The sequence below is a fragment of the Leptosomus discolor genome, chromosome 18 (genome assembly GCF_034619465.1).
Source record: "Leptosomus discolor isolate bLepDis1 chromosome 18, bLepDis1.hap2, whole genome shotgun sequence".
NCBI lineage: Eukaryota > Metazoa > Chordata > Aves > Leptosomiformes > Leptosomidae > Leptosomus > Leptosomus discolor.
This window is the reverse complement of record NC_141408.1, coordinates 4,029,481-4,051,515: the sequence shown is the minus strand read 5'-3', so window position 1 is coordinate 4,051,515 and position 22,035 is coordinate 4,029,481. Positions and strand designations below refer to the sequence as shown.

At 45.4% G+C, this 22,035-nt stretch overlaps 1 protein-coding gene across 3 annotated transcripts in view; it reads left to right on the top strand.

Annotated features, from left to right (window-relative positions):
* The first annotated feature begins 15,563 nt into the window (after positions 1–15,563).
* The window catches only part of COL26A1 (collagen type XXVI alpha 1 chain), a 175,351-nt gene continuing 168,879 nt past the window's right edge, over positions 15,564–22,035 (top strand). For all 3 annotated transcript variants that reach the window (XM_086475294.1, XM_086475293.1, XM_086475292.1), the window contains exon 1: positions 15,564–15,715. In XM_086475294.1, coding sequence (XP_086331420.1) covers positions 15,564–15,715 — 152 coding nt within the window. The remainder of the gene's footprint in view (positions 15,716–22,035) is intronic.

Sequence of the window (22,035 nt, the reverse complement as noted above, 5' to 3'; positions counted from 1 at the left end):
CGGGAGATGGGCGCGGCCCCTCAGGTATCCTGGTGGTGGGTTCTCCCCGGGCACCCCCTGACGGAGCTGGCGGTGTGGCTGCGGCGGGCTCGGGCCTGTGCGCGCCCGGCGCTCCCTCACGCTGCCCGCCGCGGGGTTTGCAGCACCTGTGCGGCTCTAAACCCCAACCGACGTGCCCTGAGGGGGGCCCCAGCTTTTGTGTCCGTCGGGCAGGACTGGCAGCGCATCCTCCTGCCCGCAGTTTTGGGGGAGAGGTGTCCCCTAGGGCTTCCTGACCTCTGGAAAGCAAGAGTCAGGCGAACGGATACTAAAAAAATCACACAATGCTCACGCAGTGCAGTGCTGGCCCTCACTAGCTTGAGAAGGGCTGTCCTTGCCTGAAGTTCCAGAGTGATTTTAACTGCGGATTCTCCTTGAATGGATGATGAAGCAAGCTCTTGAAGTTTCTTACTAAGGCTCGTTAGGGGAAGCAAGAGGCTTTTTAAAATTGCAGCTTCTAAGAAAAAACATCTGGCAGGCAGCTGTGCTGCTTCAGAGCTGCTCAGTGCCCAGGTACAATAGCGGTTTTAGACCAAATAGGGCCTCTAGGTGCTACCATAATGTAAACGTGTGCTGCCAGTACCGCTAATAAATGTGAACCACTGAGGGGGCAGAGCCTTTTCTATCACACTGTAGACTTACTTGCTGTTTCACTCCTTACACAGGGATAGTTTAGGATGGTTCAGTGTGGCAGTGGCATCACACCATTCTCACAGTATTTTCAACTTGGGAAAACACTTTTTTTTCAGGTGGGTGGGACAAAGACAATGGAAAAACAGTAGCTGCACCTAGCACTGAATTTGATTCTGCTGTAGCAAACTGCACGTGTGTTTTCTGTTTGTGAAGATCCATGTGTGATTCAGGACCGAATTCACACTGAATTGGGACAACTTGTAGTCAATCCTTTCTGCAGTTCTCCACATTTCAGACCTACTAATTTCCGAAGAAAAGACAGTAAGGGTGACCCACGGAGAAGAAATTAGGACACCCTGTTGTATTAGCTGGCGCATCTTATTAGCTGCCACTAGCACATGAAGAGAAATGTGTTATAGAGGGTCCTTTTGTGGACAGCAGCACAAAAGGGGGGGGGGGAGGGGAGGAGTAAGAGGTAACTGAAGCTGGGTAACTGGCTGTTTGTGCAGCTGCCCGGAAAGCAATTAGGATTAATTTTTAGATGAAGTGTCAGATAGGGTCTTTGTGTGTTTATATTAGCCACTGAAGAGTAAGGAGAGCACAACTGACTAAGGCTGCAATTTTTGGATTTTTCCCTGTGATTTAGGGTTTGAAGCCACTTTAGAAAGTGGGAATTCAGCTTCCAAGCCACTTAGGGTGATGTTTCCAAAGGCATCGAAGTCAAGTACATTATATGTTATCAGCATCTGCCTTAGGCATATGGGTAAAGTTATGTTAGTTACTGATGTAGTGTTTGCTGAGAGTACTCGTGTACAAATCAGCAAGGCCATTTCGTTTCACTTACTTAAAACGCTTCGTTAGACTGCAGCAGAGAGAAAACTCCAGCAGTAAGTGAACTACTTCCAGACAATCTGGTAATGGTCTACAAGTCTTGTATTTATTAATAGCTGGTTTTCCACGATAATGTTTTGGTAGCAAGCAAAAATTATCATCTCCAGATGATTCTCTGTGGACAGATCCGCCTTCTTCCTTCAAAAGCCAAAAGCAATTGCAGGCTATCAATAATCGTTCAATAAAACTGTTCTTCACTCTAGAAATGTCTGTGAGAACTCAAACTATGAGACACATTGATGGCTGTATCAAGGCATGTGATGCTTGAGGACTTTGCCTCCAAGTTAGAGGCCCACAGGTTTTACTGGAAGCAGCAGTAAAATATAGTGCCAGTCACCTTTCAGATAGTACTTTAGCACTTGCAAATAATTCTGTCTTTTGGAGAACAGTATTTTAAATTTGCATTATATTTTCATTTAATGTGCCATATAAAATTTTTCCTATGAAAACAACTCAAAAAATCTTTCATAAGATTTTGTGGCTCAGTACTGGTACTTCGTTTAATGTACTGTAAGAACGTTTCCAAAGTTTGGAAAACATACCCTAGAGCACTCAAATCAAGTTGTGTGAAAATAATGCCTTGGTTAGAAGTACAACCATGTGGCAAGACTTACCATGAGAATGAATGCTCTGCCTGTTTGTTGTGCATTGCATGACATTGGTCGTGTGTGTGCAGAACAGCTTTCTCGTGGGCGCAGCCAGAGACCTGCATTACACCCTCTGTTTATTTATGCTGGGCGTAGAACACAAGCACTGAAAGGAAGAAACACCAATTTTTGCATGCTGAAGCCTGTTATTAAAAATCAAGGAGAAAATATTATTCTAAACTCGATGCTTGTAGCTTAAGAAGCTCAGGGAAGGGATGTGTCTGAGGTTCAGAGCCTAGCTGATGGAGCAAATGATGGCGGTTTGGATGAAGTGTGGCTGTCCCCTGGATAAAGATTTGGTAGAGCTGTGAAAAAGGACCTAAACAGAAACAGGTGCATTGACAGGGGTGCAGTGGAGCACTGCTCTTTATCATGAGTCTGTTCCACTGAAAAGTGGCTGCTGAGGAGGACTGTGCACTCAGTTCAGTCTTTCTCTCTCAGAAAACCTATTCTGGAATCGATAGGAAAAGCTCATGCAAAACCCATGGACAACAGATTGTCCAGGGTTACAGCTCTGATTTATCTGTGGTCTCGCAGTCCTTGCCAGAGGAGATGAGGATCTTCATTCCCATTTTATAGATGGAGAAACAAAAGCAGAGAAAGGTTAAATGACTTGCCTGAGGAACCCACCTGGCTGACAGCTGAGCTAGGGTTAGTTCAAATGCCTCTAAGTGTCAGTGCAGCCCGTAGCAGTCACAGAGGAGGCAGGGAGGCAGACAACTCAGCGGCCAGTGTATTTTTCCTGGATATGAACTTGGTGACACCTTAAGCAGCCCAATTCTCTCTCTGTACCTTCATCAAAGGCAGTGGAAGTTCCCAAGGGATGAATTTGACCTGCTCCATTTGCGCAGCGATGTATAAACAAAACACAAGGAGCAGCAGTCTGCCTCCACAAACCCTCCCCCCCCCCCAAGAAAACACACCGAAGTGCTCTGGTTTTTGAGTCACAATACATGAATCCAGAAGTAGGATTTAGTTTCTACGGTTTAAATCTTAAGGTCCAGCTGCATCAGATGTCTCTGATGTTTTGCTTGTTCTGAAGTGGTTGCTCTGACCACATTCTGTGGAGCAACAGTAACACCTAGTGGCTAAACGTGCCAGTCCATTGCCTCCTTTCCTTCCCTTCAAGTACGAGCTGGAGGGGATATGGTGTGATTGACAGTTTTGACTTGCAAGGCCAACACTTAGGATCTCCAGAGATTTGCCATTTTCCTTTCAACCCCCCACCACGTTCTGTTTTCTATTAAAAGTGGTAGATGAAATATGAAACTCTTCCTCCCACCTCCCAACCCCCTCCACTTTTCTGGCTCATGGAGGAGGTTGTTCCAGTCCATCTTGATCTGTAGGTGGGTGGGCTGTGAGTGGCCGAGCCTACTGCTTCCAGCTTGGAGCACTCAGATTTCTGTAAGGAATCCAAGCTTTTTTTTTTTTTTTTTTTTTTTTTTTTGGTCTAAAAAGGATCAAGCAGATCATCTGATGGAGGTTGGTGACCTCAGTGCATTTGATAATGTGGTGTTAACTTGCCTGCATTAAGGCAGACCAAACCGATATGTTCCAAGAAGTACCATTTCTTAAGATGTGGTATGCAGGGTTGTTTGCCATGATCTACTGGGACTGCTAATTCATCAGAGAGGGACCCCCTAGAAAAACAGCATTTGAGAGGAAAGAACCCACAGATGTTTATTGTGTTAGCAGGAGAGCCCTTCAGAGGGTCTTCTTTCCCCTTCACAGGGGGAAAGTTTCAATTTTTCCATGGAAAAAAAAACATTAAGCAAAAGTATGTCTGCTAAAGCCCAGATCATTTGCATTTGTAAATAGAGCTTCAGCTCTTTGTGGGAATTACAGTACTGAGACATTATGGTCTCATCATATTCCTGCAGTCTGATTTTAGGTTTCTGGTTTAGGTATTCTGAATTACCTGCTGGAAACAGCTATTTAGGAGAGTCTTTACTGCCTGTTGACTCTTAATTTATGCTGTGGATGCATAAACATAAACTCGTGTCACCACCTATTCAAAGAAGTAGTGTTGCCTCCGTTCACATTCCCAGCTCTCTGTCTCACTTCCTTTGAACTACCTGTTTAGATGGAACTGATTCAATTGAAAACTAGTCTGATGCCTCTGGAAAAAACCCCAAACATCAGCTCCCTGAACCTGTTCACTGCATCACTGCACAAAAACCTGGTACCACCAGAAAGAAGGTGATGGGGACCAGTGGGGATGTGGCCAAGTGGGACAAGGATGGGACCGTTTCTTTGGGCTACTGTGCAGGTGTACACTGAACTAAAGCGTGCACAGAGTCATACGAGGAGTCAGACCTCTTACATTTCATGTTCTCAGTACCTGTTTGTGAGAGCAGTCACAGAGAAATACAGCCTGGCAGAGAGAAATGAGCAATATTGTGCTGGGATGTGTTGGGCACCCTTTGCTCATAGAAGAGAACGTGGCAGCCTTGTTGGGCTGGGTGATAAACCTCTTTATGTTCGGTAAAACCAGTTTCATAGGTGGGAGATTAGAAGGTACCAAAACAAGACAGTTGAAGGATAATTGCTACTTGTGATTCACAAGGGCTTATGGAACCTTTTCTATTAGGCCGGTACTGAATATAAAGTTCCTTTGAGTTTTGCTTCTTGCCAACAGCTGTGGTGTCTGCTGCCCCTGTTGGCCTGGAAAGAGCCTGCATTTATTCACATGGTCTGATCTATTTATTCACTCAAGGCCAGACCCTCAATGACTTCATAGAAAGCAAGCGAAAATGTATGTCCTGTCTTTAGAGGGACTGCAATGTGGTCCTATAGGAGAGGAGAGCCTACCAACAGGAAGATTTGTTTTCTCTCATTTTCATCCTCTGATTTGACTTATGTGTTACTTTGGAGTTTATGGCCAAACATGGGAGTTCCTTAACCCTGTGGTCCTTCCAGGCATTATGTTTCTGCTAACATCCTGGGCCAAATCAGCTGTCTTTTCAGATGTCTCACATTCATTTTCATTTAAGGCTCAATTACCTCTTGGCAGTAAGCCATCTGAGACAACAGATTTATACCAGTAATTAGTGTGGCTGGAGGAGTCTGGAACAAGATCTCAAATCCTTGCTCCTTTGCTTAGGTATCTGGATACAGTGGTGAACGCTTAACTCTATGCTCGCAACTTCAAAATCTGTAGCCTTGGTAATTTTGCCTTGATTCTCTTTGAAACCTGTGAAAAGTAGTATGTTAGTTTCCAATGCTCGGTTCCGTTGCAAACTCCTCATTTGAAAGGACCTCCTTGATATCTTATGGCCACAAATACACCTAGGTGGGAGACTGGCACTTTAAACGTGGCTGGCCACTGCAGACTTGCTGCAATTGAAGATCCTTGCGCTTCTGCAGGTAGGGGTAGAGTTAGAAGCAGCATGTTGTACTATGGGTTTTAAATACCGTGAGGAATGCCTTGGAAATATAAAAAGCAAAGTAGACTGAGTGCTATAAAAGAGTTCATGTTTAGTACAGGTTGTTGATCGTGTTGTATTAAGTGGTTCGTTATTTTATTGTTCTTCAATAGTTTGAAAACTTAAATCTACTTTTGGCTTGGCTAGTGGTGATGTCTTGAGCTGGGTTATAAAAATACTATGCTTCACCTAAGCACAGATTGTTACAGTTTTTATCTTAATTAGCAAGCTCTAGATTTAGATGGATTAATACAATCACTCTTTCTTTCTCTTGCCGTAGAAGTTCAGAAGTATAATCTGTCACTTGTGAGAGCATAAAGAATTGGACTGGAAGCATTCCAAACTTTTTACTGTAAGTGTTCAAAGATTTAATGGAGTCCTCAGTCATAAAATCTTTAATTTGAACTAGACCTTTATATTCTCCATTCTTAAATTCACTATTTTCACATCCAGGGGATTTCCTGTTATCCAAGTATGTACGGAGGCCCTTTATTTCCCTCTGTGTGTGTTTTTTAATTCAAATCAAATGTAAATGTCAGTGGTTGATTGCACTTAACCTCCTTAGGTTCATATTTCTTATTTAATTGCATTACATTTTAAGGTTTGAGGCTATATATTTACTGCTGTTAATAGCACACCATATTTTAATGAAGCTGTTATCTTCTGCAAATATATACAAGACAATGGAAATTGATTACATGGGATCTTTCAAAGAAACTGTATCTCAAAGCCATTTAAAACGGATAAAGTGGAGAGTTTCAGTTAATGTAGCTCTTTACCTAACACAGCTTCAAAACTAAGGAAAGGAATGGTTGGGTTATCAAGACTGTTTGCTGTCCTCTTCCCCTGCCAGAGACTGCACCTCAGTAGGTCGCTGGCCCTAACTGCAGCGTGCCAGGGCGTGTGTTACAAGCTGTGGTTGTTCTCTGACAGGCTCCAGAATGGCAGCACTGCCTTTTCCAAAGCCCCCTCACCTCCTCTGTAAGCTGACCAGGCTCCCTCTCTGCCCAACCTACAGCTCGGCTCTGCAAATCTATTGTCAGTCAGTTCAGGGATGGCTCAGAACATGGAAAATAATTATCTAATTTTCTTGAAACATGTGAAAAAAGGGCAAGCATTACCTAGAGATCATGTGCAGAAAATCTGGGACAAATCTACTGTGCTCCACTAGAAAGCCAGCCAGCTGAACACCTGTTTTCAATGCAAAGTAGTGCATCACCCTACAGTTGGGGCACTGCACCGGGTTCTTCACAACAATCTTCGAGTTAAATACCCAAGATGTGAATTGAGCCAAGAAGTGCTTTGCTGTGAGCCACTTCTTTCCAGGCACACAGCAAGGCTGATCGTCTTGTCCTACCATTCCATCACATACCAAAAATCTCCTTACTCTGGTCAAAAGCTTTTATTTCTTTTTTTGGGCAACAATCATTTTAAACATTTCATAGTATCTTGTAGACTTTAAAATCTTCTTTCTGCCAAAAAAGAACAATTTATCTCTCTCTTTAGATTACATCTCATCTTGCTTTTATTTTTTTCTTCTCTTCTTTCATTATTTTTACTATTTATACCAAATCATTTTTATTCCATTTCTATTATCCTTACAACAGCCATGACATATAACAAAGCACTAAACCCTGTGTTATAAAGGGAGGCACTGAGAGATTGCCTGATGGCTCCGGTAGGTCAGGGAGTTCAACCAGATTCTTTCTGGGTGTAGACTGACAGCCCATGTATCCTTCCTGCCTGAGATCCAGTGGCATGAGGGGTTGTGAGGCAGTGTAATCCCAGAGGATTACTTGGGATTGGTTTGGCATCTGTGAAGAGATTGATCTCCCTTAGGCAGAACAGAAAACAAAGAGAGATGAAGAGCATTTCTTGTGGTGAAAGAGAGATCCGTGTTCTATGCGAGGAGCTGGTATTTGTGAAGTACAATATAGTAGTTCCAGTTTGGGTCATTTAGAAATGGAGGTGAGGGCAATCTGCATGCAGCCAGTTCAAGAAGGTGCTCAGACTAAGCTTGTTTGACAAAACCACCCAGAGGCCCTGGAAGAGGGGTGGATTTTGGATACCGAGCCCATTAGGTGTGGTATCCATTGGTGGCAATGGGGTGTACTGTGAACGCCTAAGCTAGCATTAGCGTACGTGTGCGTAGCCAAGAAATACTTGGATCCAATTGCCTTGCAGTGACTTTAGCCTTTAATGCCTACAGTGATTCTTTCGTATTTAGCACCTTAGCTGCTTTTTTATTGCTTCCATGGAGGAATCTGTAAGATTGAAGAGAGGAGATTAGGTAGAGAGCCAGCTAAAGAGCAAGACAATGCCACTGAACAGTGTTGGGGTTTACTTACGTGATTGCTCCCCTTAGAATGAATAGAGCAAAATGTTCATGAAGGTAAATTGATAAATCTGGAGAATATTCTTTTTAAATAATCCCCAGAGCTCTCAGCCTAACACACAGCTGTAGAGAAAAGACCCCAACAACTGAACAGGATGTTGAGTTGCATTACAGTAAGAACAGAGTATATATCAAAAAGGTGGTGGTGTTATTACATAAAACACTGGTGAGTTCTTGTTCAGAGTGCTCTTTTCAGTACTGCTCACTCTACCTAAGAAGGATATGATTAAGGGGATAAAGCAGGGAAAATGAGAATAATGCTGTGCCTTTCAGCTCTGAGTTATAAAGCAAGACTGAAGAGCTTTGGTATTATCTTGTTTAAAAAGAGATCTTGCTGTGATTCAGTCAATGATTTTAAAATAATGAAGGGGATTAATCACACTGAAACAGACAAAGTCTATGAAAACAAGGAGACTTAATTTGAAAAATAGGATCTTGGGAAAAGAATGAAGACAGAGAAGGGAGAGGCTCATGTGAATGCTTCAAGAAATATGTAATGTCAGTTATCAGTGGGGTCCCATGAATCTAGATGCACAGTGCTTTAGAGCAGAAAAACCTGAAGATAGAACTGCCAGGAAAATACAGGTATGACTGGTTGTGGCTGACTGTTGACCAGTAGTAACACAGAGCCAGTGAAAGCCGTGCCAGAGGAGGCTCTGAGAAACCCTGGCAGCAAGGAGGAAACAGAAGGTCCTGCAGCCTGTGTGGTACAGCCCAGCGCAGGCAAAGATGGTGCAGGAAGGCACTGACTGGCAAGAAGTTTGAAGCGTGAAGACCAGTGGCTGGCCGTAAGGAGTCTGTGCGACACCGTAGGGGAGAGAAGGGGGAGAATGCATAGGGCTGCTATTAATCCACCTGAACTGCAGACACCTAAGGTGAAAATCCTGGAGGCAATTTCAGATCTTAGCTGGGCAGGGTCATGCTGTGGAGGTGGTGGTCCCTGTACAATGGCTATAGAGCAGCAGTTTTCAGCTTGCAGCCCACAAAGGACCATAGCCAACTGCTAGGGTGCCTGTGAAAGCCAGCTAAGAAAAGCAGACTATTGTGGTTAGGCCTCATTGTCATGGCCTACGGGGAAAGTTCCTAGGAGATTTGAAAAGAATCAATAAAAGCTGGAAAAATATGGATGAACATACGGATTTTCTGTGTGGAGGAAAGGGGCCTCCAGTCTCCCCACTTGCATCCCCTCCAGTTCTTCTGTTCCTTGGCTCCACAGGGTGGGTGGCACAACCTCCGGAGTGTGCAGGAGCTGGGAAGAGGGTGCTTATTTCCATAAATCCTTTCTTACCTGTCTTGTGTGCCTTTACTTGTCTATTTTGTCAGGAAGGGGGTGAGCCCACTCCCTTCTATGTGACTTGCACAATACAGAAGGGGAACTCGGACTCCCATTCAGGCAACCTGCGTCCGTGGAGAAATTGAGAGAAGTAGAAGGGTTTCAGGGGCAGAACTGAGACATTCTTTGGTCATGAAAGTCCTTGCTTCTCTGAGAGTCAGAGAGAGTCCGTGATTCAGGATGGATTTTCGAATCAGCTGAGCATTCGGATACTGTTGAATCTGGATAGCCTATAGTCAGCAACTCCATTGAAAGCTGCAGTCTGGTGTCTGGTAGCTCCTTCCACTGCATGTTATAAAGGACTTAGTTTTGTTGTGGAAGTTCAAGGCTGTCGGTGGTCTGGAGAGTTTATAAGTTCAGTGTTTATGTCCTGTACAGCATCAAGCAAGCAGGCAGTCCTCAGTGACTGAATAATGTTTAGTGAACAGTTAATGAACAGGAACATAGTTTGAGGATACAGACATGGAGAGAAACCTCCCAATGTTTTCTTTAGTGACCTCAGTGATTGAAGGGGGAGCATGCTTATTCAATCTGTAGATGAGGCAAAGCTGGAACCGAATGCAAGAACACTGGAAGGCAGGATTAAAATTTCAAGTGATCTTGACAAATTGGTGATATGATCTGAATAAAATAAGATGAAACTCATTAAGGACAACTGCAGGGCACTATGCTTTGGCAGGAGCAATTTTAACTAGCAAATACAGGATAGGGGAAAGTCAGGCTAGCAGTTCTGCAGAAAAGGTAGAGAATCCCAAACTAAACATGGATTAACAATGATGTACACATGTCCAAATGGGAAATCTTCAGCAGAGCAGAGGTATTGCACAGAAGTGTAGGTTATGGGTGCCATACTATGAGATAGATGTAAACCAGCTGGAAAGTCCAGAGAATACCAAAAAGGATCAGAACAATGTAAGAAGTTGGCATTGCTTTGCTTCTAGAAGGCAAGGAGAGGTGTTAAAACATTTTTAAAAGTCCTTTGAGGAATTAAATTAATCTATTCAAAGTGAGGAGTTTTCTACATCCATAATGGAGACAGTGAGACATTAACAGCTTAAATTGCAACAAAACAGACTGAGGTTGGATGTTAAGAAAAACTACCAGTACAGAGCACAAAGCATTGGAAGATGTTTGCAGATGAGCACGGGGAGTTTCCATCCTGATGGCCTTTCAGAACAAGGTGGAAAAAGTTGTGCCAACAATAATCTATGTATAATAGATCCTGCCTTCTAGCAGGGAGAAGGAAGAGGAATTGGATAACTCTTGCAGTCCTTCCTCGTTACTTCTGAATGTGTTTCTACTCTGGCAGGTTTGAGTGCGATAGACCTGGTGCTATTTGTGCCTTGGCTTTATCACACCTGTGTGAGTCCCTGCTTTATTGTGCTCTTGGTGAGGCTGATGGATCAAGGGTGTGTCCACAAACTCCCTGTGCTTGTGCAGATCAGTGCCTCAGTGCATGGACAGTTGGGAGAATTTTTGCCTGACATCAGGTGACCAGTTATTTTTCCCGGGACACAGTAATGCTCAGAGCATGTGTAATTCCACCGGATGTAGTCATTGTCTCACTGATCTCTTGAGTCATCACATTTTCCATCTGCTGAGTTATGTTTCAATCAGAGTTATTTTATCCAGTGCTTCACTCGTGCAAAGTTCTCATCTAAGGTCAATAAATTTTGCCAAAGTCATGACTTCTGGATCATTTCTTGTGTTTCATACCATATTCCTGTCTGTCATGTTTACTGTATGCTAAACTGCTTGTGTAAGTGTGACGTTTTTTCAGTTCTATTCCATTTGAGTTCAGCTGCGATTGATTTATTCCAGGTCAAACTCCAGAAATTCTCACACACTAGCTACCTCCTAGTTTGAAAGAAAAACCACCACAGTCCCCTAAAATTTTCAGTTTGGCTCAGGTTTGGTTTGACTCCCCATAACAGACACGTTGCATTAACTTTAGTAATCTTATAATTTAATTTATAATAGAGGTCAAACTCTTACTGTTACTAACCTCTTATCCATCTCTTCTAATTTTCCAAGGTTCCTTGAGTGCTTTGTTATATGGCAATGAAATAATCTGGGCATCTAAAGAAGCTAAAGGGGTTTATCCAAATTATTTTTTGTTTTAGATGGTCTTATCAATGCCTTCATTTTAACTTCAAAAGGACACTTCATAATTCTAAAGCTCCACAAGGTTTTATCAACTAGAACAAAGCTGCTTTTCCTTTGGTCTCTTCTTAGTATCCACATGAAAGCACTCACAAAATCCAAGGGATGAGTTTCAAAATTTGTTTGCCATGATTCTAACAACATTGTGACTTTTTTTTTTTTCCAGGTACCTAGAACTTTTATAATACTGTAAGTGGTGCTGAACAGTTGAGCTGGCACTGCAGTTCTGGAGCTGGACTCTCCTTACAGCTACGACTGCTTTTCTACCATTTTGAGCCACCTTTCAAACCGGAAACATTGTAGAAAACAAATCCCTCTTTTGCTGTATCATGCCAGTTTTTTCCTTTGCGACTGAACAAAGATCAGCCTAAACTTTGAATGTTCCTTTTATTGCCTGTATTTCGCCCCCACTTCATTTACTGTCCGGCTTGCACGGGGTGTGTATGTTTAAAGGAATTACAGATATTTTCACACACCACTTCCTGATGTCTCAGGTGTGCCCAATGGACTGGGAAGCTGAAAACCACTCCAGACCATGTGAAACCCGGTATGCCCACACAGATCCAACGGATTAGTCCCCTGACATGGCAGTGCAAGGCTGTCACTTACATGGAAGGTGAGCAGTGTGTGGGAGGAAGGCCCTTGAGGGACCGCTTTTTCATGATAGCAAAGTCAATGGGGTTGGTAAATTGAAAACCTGGCCCTTGCCTCTTCCCTATTTCCCCCTGTGCTTCCACTCATTGTGGCTTTCCAGTACACACCCCGCCTCTTCCAGCTTGAACTGAATTGGTGAAATACATCCAAATAATTTATTTAGCCCTGATTGCTGGGGCAAATCTTTAATTAACATGCTTATGCACAGGCATAAAAAGGCTTTATATTTTGAAATATACGATGTCTGGTTTATAAGAACAGGACTGTTCAGCTTTCAAGGGTTCTCTTCTTAAAGTTAGTCTCTCTGATAAACTAAATGGATTATGTTTTTGTTGGCTGTCTTTGTTACCTCCATCACTGTGTTTCCAATTTATCAACATAGTTTTGAGAAATCGTTAGAATATGTTGCACTCATAAACTCTGTGGGGAGAAAAAATATTCATTTATTACTGCTGTTGTGTTTGATTATATTATGCATATCCAAAGGACTAAAATGAAATGTCATCTTTAATTCTGCCTTTACAGTAGACAATATCACCTTTTCTTCTCTCTTTCCAAAACCAGCTTGGAAGTTCTTCATTTTCATTTTAAATCAGCCATACAGAGTAGAAGCAAATGTGCATTAGGGACAGGGCAGAAGTAATGGGAGCCTGGAGATCTGAGCTCTATTTCTGGCTCTGCCTTTAGCTCTTTGCAGTCTTGAGCAAAGTCATTTGACCTCTGGTCTCCAGTCTCTCAGTTCATGAAATAGGAAGAACGTTAGCTTCCTACAGATGTCTCTAATAATTTGCCAGAATCATGTCTTGTCTAATTACCTGTGTTTAATATCTCCTAGGGTCTTGCAAAGTCAGTGAAGGCTGAAGCAGCAAATTCTGCATGCAACTGAAAATAAAATGCTCTTGGACAGTTAAGACTTGAAGACTACGAAGAGTTTCCAAAGGGGCTAACCCAAGCCAGGAGAATGGGTCAGAAAGCCACTGGTGCTGTTAAATACTAATAAATGATCTATCTCAGCCTGTCAGGAGAGGGAACGTAGTGTATTTGGGACAAAAGGCTGAACCAGGCCCTCAGCACACAGCCTGGAGCTGCCATAAACTGCCCGGGGTGGGGGTCCAGCTGCACCCAGTTGGGTGGTGCACACAGAGCTGAGGATGATCGCCCACATTAAAAGGCAGGGGAGCCTCAGAGAACTGTCTGGCATTTTGTGTGTGCTGCAGCTCATGACTGCTTTCCCAGGAGAAGGGTGGATTTGGGACAGTTTGTAGCCCTACTGAGAGGGGAGACCAGAGAGTAAGCCCCTTTTTTTGTTACCCTGTCAGGCTGAGCAGAGATTTCTGAGGACTGACTGGGCAAAATGGCTGAGCAGCTGAACATCTTAAAGTGAGTTGCTGGGACCTATGGGTTTTCTTGGGGGTGGGAGAAGGGAAGGGAAGGGAAGATGTTCCCCTTGGTGAAGGTGAGGGGAGGCTGAAGGGAAGGGTGCTCAGGCTGACATGAGCTAGGGCTGGGGACAGAGGGCCCTGTTCCGTCCCAGCTCCAGGCACCGAGGGCTTTTTGTAAATAGTGGCTGTTTCTGGGTGGGCTTGGCAGCCTGGTGCTGCTGGACCAGGCCTTTTGAGCTCCCTTTGAGCCCAGAGAATGCTGATCCATTGTCTGCTCCAGCTCTGCGTCTGGGACACCCCGGGGGCAGCTGTGGGGCAGCCCCAGGGAAGCCACGCGGAGCTGCAGTACAGACTGCACCTCTGCCTCCTTGTGTGATTTGCTCTGGTGATTAATGGCAGCGGCTGTTTAAAAACCTGGTGCCTCACTTGCAGTCTAAACTTGTCTGGTTACAGGCTCCAGCCAGGGGCTATTTATCTCTGTGTGCAGGCGCTGGAGGTGGGCACTGTGGGGGAAGGGGTAGGTGCTCACCCGTGTGTGGGGGATGAACCTCGCCGTTTTCCCAGTGTCTTGCAGGGATCGTTTTCCAGCTGCGGCGTCTTGCAGGGATTGTGTTGGCCCTGAGGGGAAGAGGTCTCTGCCTTTGCAGAGCTCCACAGGGAAGCTCTGGGCCCCTAGGATACCCCTCAAGAGACCTGCTTTCTGTGGTAAATCAGGGCTGTCTTTGGTTGGCTGCACAAACAGTGAAGATGCAGAGGGATATTGTGAGCTTGGGAGGATCGGAGGGTAGAAAACTTAGAAAGGCAGTTGTCTCATCTTAAAAAATTAAACCGCTCCTGGTGATGTTTGGCTCAGACGAGTGGCTTGCCCAGTTGGTGAGCTGCCACAGCCCAGGTTCCTCTGGGGCTGGGAAGGGGACACTGAAAAGCCAGCAAATGGGGTCTGTGACACTGCCACCAAATGGGGGATGTACACGAGTTTTAAACAGAAACTCAGTTGCTGTACAGAGAGGGAGCCTTGCTGGTGGTGTCCTTCTTTGGGGTACTGCCTTTGCGAAACGCTCGCACCCTTCCACGACTGCAAAAGTGTTCCTGCTGCCTGGGGCTGGCTGTGCAGCTCTCCAAGCTCAGGGCCATCCTGGGTGCCAGGCAAAGGGAGTGCTTACCTGTGATGCCAAAACGAGCAGGATGCACATACCGAAACAGAGATTACTTTTGCACTGGTTACCTTGTGAATGAAGCGTCTTAAAAATTAATTTCCTACCTTATCTGTGTAACTTCTGCAGTGCGAACGTGGCAGCAGCTTTTGGGTGTTTGGGCTGCACTGCCGGAGTGCAGGGGGTTCCCCACGAACTGCCTCTCGCTTAAGCAGGGAGACACAGCGCCTTGCGATCTGTGTGTCGGCGATGTTTCGGGATCGGGGCTCGGGCCCCCCGGGTGCGCTCCCTGCCCGTGCCCGAGCTGAGCCGGGGCTGCCCGCGGGGGGCTCCTGGCTCTGCCCCGCTGCGAGCGCGCAGCCCCGGCGTGTTCCGTGCCCCTGGGGGGCCGCACCTCGACACCCCCCCACCCCGGCTCGGCCCGGGGGTACCCGGCCGCCTTCGCCCACGGGGAGCCCCTTCGCAGCGGGGTCTGGCAAGGGTTAACGCCGAAACCCCACGCCCCCTTTGACGGAGTCGGACCAACCTCGCCAAATTTGAAAAGGCATCCGGGGCTGAGTGTGCGCCCTGGGCGCAAAGAGCCGCGCTGGCCCCGGACCCCCTGCGCGGGCAGCAGCCGCCGCCGCCGGGGCTCGGCTTGCCGGGGGACGGGGCTTCCCTTTGGGGGCCGGAGCAGCGGTCCCTGTGTCCCGGGCACCCCTGCCCCGCGGTCCCCGGTCCCCAGGGCACCTCCGCGCCGCGGGATCCCGCCGTGACCCCGGCCGGGGGAGGCACGGTGGGGCCCCGCGCCGTGTAAGAGGAAAAGGAGGGGGGGCGGGGGCGGGAGGAAACCCCTGTTCTCGCAAAAATGCGGTTCGCACTTTTCTTGTCCTGGTGCTGCTGCCTGCACGGATGCGCGGTCGGGACGGGCTTCCTCTATCAATTCCCAGCATCAACCCTGCAGCACAACTACCCAGAGCAGAGCTCGGGCTCGCCGGGCAGCGGCTTCGCCAGTCGCCGGTGAGTAAGACCGAGTCCGCCGCCCCGGCGAGAAGGCCGGGGCCGCCGGTGGCTCCCGGGGGCAGCGAGGGGCACGGCAAAGCCGAGGGTGCCAGGGGCTTGCCGCCTCGCCAGATGGGGGGGGGGCGGGCTCCCTACCTGCCCGCAGCAGGGTCCCTCTCCGGGGCAGGGAGCGACTGAGCTGAGCTTTGGCGAACGAGACCCGCGAACTCTCCCGGTCCTGCCCCCGCCCCGAGCCCGCCGGGGCCGTGGGACCTGCCGCGGGACGCCGGTGGTGCCGGCAGAGGGAACTGTTATAGCCCTCGGCTGCGAGGAGGAACTTGTTCAGCTCAACAAAGGAAAGACCTTAATTACAGATCTCTGTTCAAGAGCTGCAGCTTTCATATAGCTGTTTGAAACCAAACCTCCCACTCTTCTCCTCCCCCCCCCCCCCCCCAATTTCTTATAAACTTAATGTAAATCAGTTTTGATTTACTGTATCTTGCTGCTTCAGTAGAGCAAACAATTTAGGCTTCTCCCCCTCCCCTCTGTTTTCTCTGGGTATTTCTCTAGAGGTGAAACAGCTGTTCAGATGAATGAGCCGCACTGTATAAAGCAAGAGAGTGGCTTAACCTGATTCCAGTTGTTCTTGAATTTCACTACTGTTTTTTTTTTTTTTTTTTCTGTGCTTCCCTTAAATGGGGACTTGGGAATTTAATATTCAGGGCTCGTCTATCCTGTCTCTACCTCTTTTCCTCCCCCCCTTGCTAATACCTAGTATGATTGAGTTATGCTGCTGTGGACGAGGGCTTACATTAGCACCGCTTATTTGGGCTAGGTATTGCGATAAAGCGTCTACACAGGAGGTTTACATCGGCGTGTCACAGAAGTACAAGAGTGGGCGCTAGCCTTGTGCCTTGCACGGTTCTCACATATGGTGCATATTTCATCTCCAAGTGGGGGGGTGGTTTTGTTTGCTGGCCTGTCAAACAGGCCTCAGTCTGTAGGGGGTGTGATGTTAAACTACAGTAACTGTCAAAGGGTTTGAAACGGCAGAAAATTATAGGAGAGTAATGGGATAAACCTATCCCAGCTGGATCTGTTCCAAGGTACCCCCTTCCCAAAGCATGAGCTGCAATGAGAACCACATGTCATTTCTCTTACATATCTATTAGCCTGCAGATCTTTGTTCAGAGCTACCACGCTTACATGAGCGCAGGCTGTATCTCTGCTCACCAAAGACTTTCCCCAATTCACACTCTTGCCTGATTTTCCCATCCCTCAGTTGCTTGGATAGCTGATGCTTTGTCAGGGAAATGTGTCCCTCTCCAAGTCTATAAAGTGTTGTATAAAACCATCTAAAGCTGATTTAAACAATGATGTTGGGAAAGCTGATAGATTTGTTGGTTTTTTTTTGGTGTCCAATGGAACTTTGCCATATGAGAATCTCCCGTTCTAGTTTAAAGCAGAGGGGGAAATAAAAAAATTGAAGAGAGGGAAAAATCACTGGTGGATGTTTTGAAATAAAAATTCAAGTGCTTAGTCAAACATCACACGCTGAAGCAATCTGTACGTTTTAATTTCCCCTTGAGTGGTGGAGTTGTGTTGTTGGCAAATGTCTTAACAACTTCACTTTCTGATGGGAAAATCTGTGTGGGAAAACTTTACCCAGCCACAGTGTTGGACCTTTGGGGGGAGCCTCCTGCAGGGTGCAGCTTCAGGTTGGGATAGCTGTGCTTTTCTGGATTTAATATGGTGCTGGATAAGAATGAGGCTTTTTGCTCTAAAGTCTGACATGGATCTATGTGGCTGTGAAGCCTTTTTTCACGGGACTGAATCAGACTGGTATGAACTACGGTTTACATTGTTCCGTGTCCCTTTTGCCATCTAAACAGGATCTTAGTAGCACCTGAATTATGAGAAGCAATAGCAGCTCCATCACAGCAGAGCTTGCTGGCCTCTGCCCTGAAGAGGCTGAGGAGGACACAAGATGGTGGGTAGGGGAATACTATTAACGACACTACATGGCCATTCTCACTTTCTTTTCTGCAACCTTCCCGGTGAGTGCTTTGTCCAGTGACTTCTGGCACTTTTCCTGAGTACCATCAGCCAAGTATAAGCAGGCCAGAGCCTTGAAAGTTACAGCTGCAGCTCCAGGTTTTGGTGCGTTGCAGCACACACTGATGTGATGCTCTGCAGCTGACGTGTTTCCTTGATAAAAGACACACCATGTTCCTGCAGTTGTCTTTTTCTGTCCTTGGTCGGCAAGTGAAGACATGATTGAGCTGTTTGGCAATCTGCTATCAATTTTTTTAAAAATTAGTCATGAAAGTTGTATTTCTCCAAGCAAAAGAAAGAGATTGCTGGAATCTTTTGTCTTCCACCTAGAAAACCATTCAAAACTCAATAGCTGATACAGTCTTTGGTATCTAGGTTGCAGGCTGTCTCAGAGATGGACCTCTGAGGACTGCTGAATGTTTTTTTCTGCCAGAAAACTAAGGCTCTGGGCAGTGTAAAAAGCTTGGGGGGTGGTGGGGGTGGAGGGAAATTTGGAGGAAAAAAAAAATATTATTCTCATCCTTCAGAATGAAATTGTGGAATACTTGTTCTGGTGGAATGTTGCTTGGTTTCCTTTTGTAAAATGAAAATTCTAGTTTCTGGTTGGCTTCAGGTGACAGATCTTGGTTATTAGACCAAAGACGCATGCAGTCTATCTTTGGATGTGCTTGAATTGCTTTGAACTTCTGTGGGGGATGTGCAAGTAATAATGACTGAAATCCCAGCAGCAGTGTTTGTTAGCAGGGTACAGACTGTAGCAGCCTGACGATTTTGTTTGAAATTCACATTCAGCACAGGCATTTCTAACTTGCTGCTGTGTTAAGGCGAGGAGAATGGGAAGTGAGTCTTACCCAAAGCATAAGAATGGAGGGGCTGTCCGTTGGCAGAAACCGTTGTCCTCCAGACTTGGACGTAAGAAGCTTTGCTAACTGAGTTAAGGGAAGCTTATTCCCATGCTGGAAGTAGCTTGGTTCTCAAAGAATGCCTGCATCTGTGTTAGTTGCCTTTGGGATTGGTGTTCTCCCAGCTTAACTTCTCATCCTATTTTCCCGTAGTTTCAAATTAGTCATGCATCAAGTCCTTGTGAACTCAAGTGTGGAGTTAGAAACTTCTGACACTAGATGCAGTGCTTAGACTGGAAACCTCCTTGGATTGAGATGGAGGTAGCTGAAAGAAAAAACCCAAACATGAGCTGGAAATCAGTGTAGGGTGGTAACTCTTTCTTACTGCTAGCTTTACAGTAGCATCCCAAAAGTCAGCTGGGGTGGATGCAAAGTCCAACTGTGACAGACCTTCAAAACACTTGCTTACATCTCAGCCTAAAAATGCCTTCCTGGGAATGAACATTAGAACCATGATGTTACAAATGACAGGACTGTCCAAGTAGGCGTTCTTATCCAGACTATACTGGTAATTACCTATCAGTACTTCGTTTGGTCACACAGTAATTCCTGGTGCTTGCTACAGCAGTGATGTGTCTTGAGGATGGATGCAGAGAGGAAAATAATATTGGTCGATTGAAATTTGTAAGTACTACTTTTGCTTGCTGGAGGCAGAGGTTTTGACATGGAAGACCAGGTGGATTCATCCATTTCTGTTGATGCACATGTGTCTCTGAGCACAGCCCGGGAGACCGAGACCTGGGTTCCAATTGTGCCTCTACCAACGATTTACTCCCTGTCAGAGGGCAAGTCACTTTGCCGTGGATTCAGCGGAACAATGAAACATGCTCTGCATGCTGCTTTGACATGGGAAAGATACTTAAACTGACATCAGCTTTCCTGTCCTGTAGCTCGTCTTACTTTTTTCCCCTGAAAACCCTGAAGTGTTGATGCTTTCGGATGTTTAGGTGATGCTTGAAATATGTTGTCAATTCTTCCTTGAGGCTAGCAGCCTCCTAATAGACCACTTGAATGGCTGACTTTCAAGATGAGGATGTCTGGGTGGACCTGTTTTAGGTAGATCTGTTCTTTTCAAAAGAGCTGCCTGTGTTGTGCCTGGTCCTACAGCTACACGTTTACTAGGATGGAATTGCCCCTCCCCAGCCCTGTTTGAAAGGCTGTGCACAACTGCACAGTACTGTAACAACCTCCAGCCTCTTGGGGGAGGCTTTAGTATTTTTAAGTAAGTGTGGGTCTCTTTATGCGATAGAAGCCTGTTCTTAATATTAAAAGGTGATCTGTAAATCAGTATCCTGATTTATGCAGTCTGTCAGAGTGCTTTCAGAACGTGTATCTGGACTTTTCCTGACATTGTCTGTTAATTCTCTCTTCACCAGAGAAAGATGATTTGAACCTGATTTCAGCCCCAAATTCTGAACCTCTTGTGGCTCTTAAGTGGGTGTGGAATATAAAACTATACATATTGGAGAAATGTGGTTCTTTTTCCTTTTACTGACAGGGTCTTGCTTTCTGAGTCATTCCCTCCATCACCTAATAGTCTATTCATTGCCTGAGGTCTCTGGTTTTCTATGGTTTGGACTATGAGCTGTGTGAAGATGTCAAGCAAACAAACTGGGATTTGTGTCACGCTGAGTCCTCTGCACTAATTCCCCTTTGAAGTGCCCTACCCAGGTAGCCAAGAGGTCAGAAGGTCTTCAGCTCATCACCAAACCCTTGAACTATCTGGTGTTTGTTTCCTGGACTCTGCAGCCATATGATCTTCATCTGACTTGTGGGGCTCTGTGCTGTAACTTCGCAATGCAATTACCAGTGAAGCCAATGCTAGTGTAAGGACCTAGAAACTCTGGCGTGGCTTTGAAATACCAGACATGACTGTAGTTACTGCAGTAAATTGTATTCGTTTAGGAAATCTCCTACAGTCTTGCCTTTCCAGCTGCTTGTGTGAATCATTTCCTCTCATGTAGGTTTCATTTACCAGCTTGAGGAAGAAAAAGGGAGCGGAGAGGCAAAGCAATGGGTGGCAGTGAACTTGTGCTCCCCTTGGATAAATTAACAAATGTGTCTCTTTCAATAACCCTTATTTGTTCATTTTCTCAAAGCTGAGCTTGTTAGTGTGCTAAAATCCTAGTTGAAACATGGCGGGTTAGAACCTTCACAGCTTTGCTTGTGGAGAGCAGTTCGGTGACACTTGGGTCACAGAATATGTACTCACATCTTTGTTTTATTGGGCTGCTTCTTGATAAGGGGGGGAAAATGAAGAATGACTTTGAGGTAATGATGAAAGACTGAAAGCACAGGGTGCTTTAGGTCTGCTGGATTAGAATAATGGACCAGCTACTCATGCTCTTTCCTGCATTAGACCTCTAGCATGTCTGGAAACGTTACTGTTTTGTAAAGCATAGACTACCTCTCCAGTAGGGTAATACTAAAATTCATCTGACCTCATTTCTGCAATATGCTCAAAGCTCTCAGCTCACTTTTAATTAGAGGGATGTAGATGGTGCTTAAATTTACTTTCACTGAGGCATAATGTTTATTTTGAGGCTTTGAGAATAAAGCTAGTCTGTGCCAACTTGGGTATCACAAAGACTCTATTAAGGATCATAGCTGCAAAAGTTAAAAAAAAAAAAAAGCACAATGCTACTAATTGGGTTACTGTCCTGCAATTGTTCAACTTTTTATTTAGTTGAATAATTCTAAAGCTCGTGCTTAGTGTATTTATGCACAATGTGGCACTGATCTGAGTTAGAGTCCTTAACAGCACTACAGAAGGGAACATGGGTGGGAACTGTGGTACTGTTCCTTATTGGTTTTGTTCCTTATCTCATTTTTAGGAAGAACCAATTATTTGTTGACTTGCGATTTATTGCATGGAATAACCTGATTTAGATGTTTTGTCTGGTTTTGATGAGTTCAATGTTTTCTCCTCTTGGAAATGAACAGATGTGTAAGTAAAGAGTGTGCTTGGGTGAAAGCATTGCCTGTAATGTTTAGGCCTGGCTATGTGTAAATAGTTGAGTCTCTTTGAGAACCAACAAGGAAGCTCTTTCAGGTTTGAGACTCCTTTTCAGTTTCCAAAGCAGGTAAATCATAGCTCTGGCAAAGAAAAAAACCTCTCCTGTCTGTTTAGAAATGGCTTTCACCCAGAGGCCCACACAATGGATGCTACTGAGACAGAAGCTGAAGGCAGCTTCATAATGTTTGGGACAGGTCAGTCTTCTCTTCCATATTTATGTGGTTGTGCAAAAAAGAATCTGCCACTTAAAATCATAGCAGTTGATTTTGAAACCTCTTTGAAGCTGAGAAGAGAAGGTATCTGTGAGCTGCTCTTATGTAGGGCTCTTCCCTTTACTTCTCTGTGGTCTGCGGCACGTCTTATGT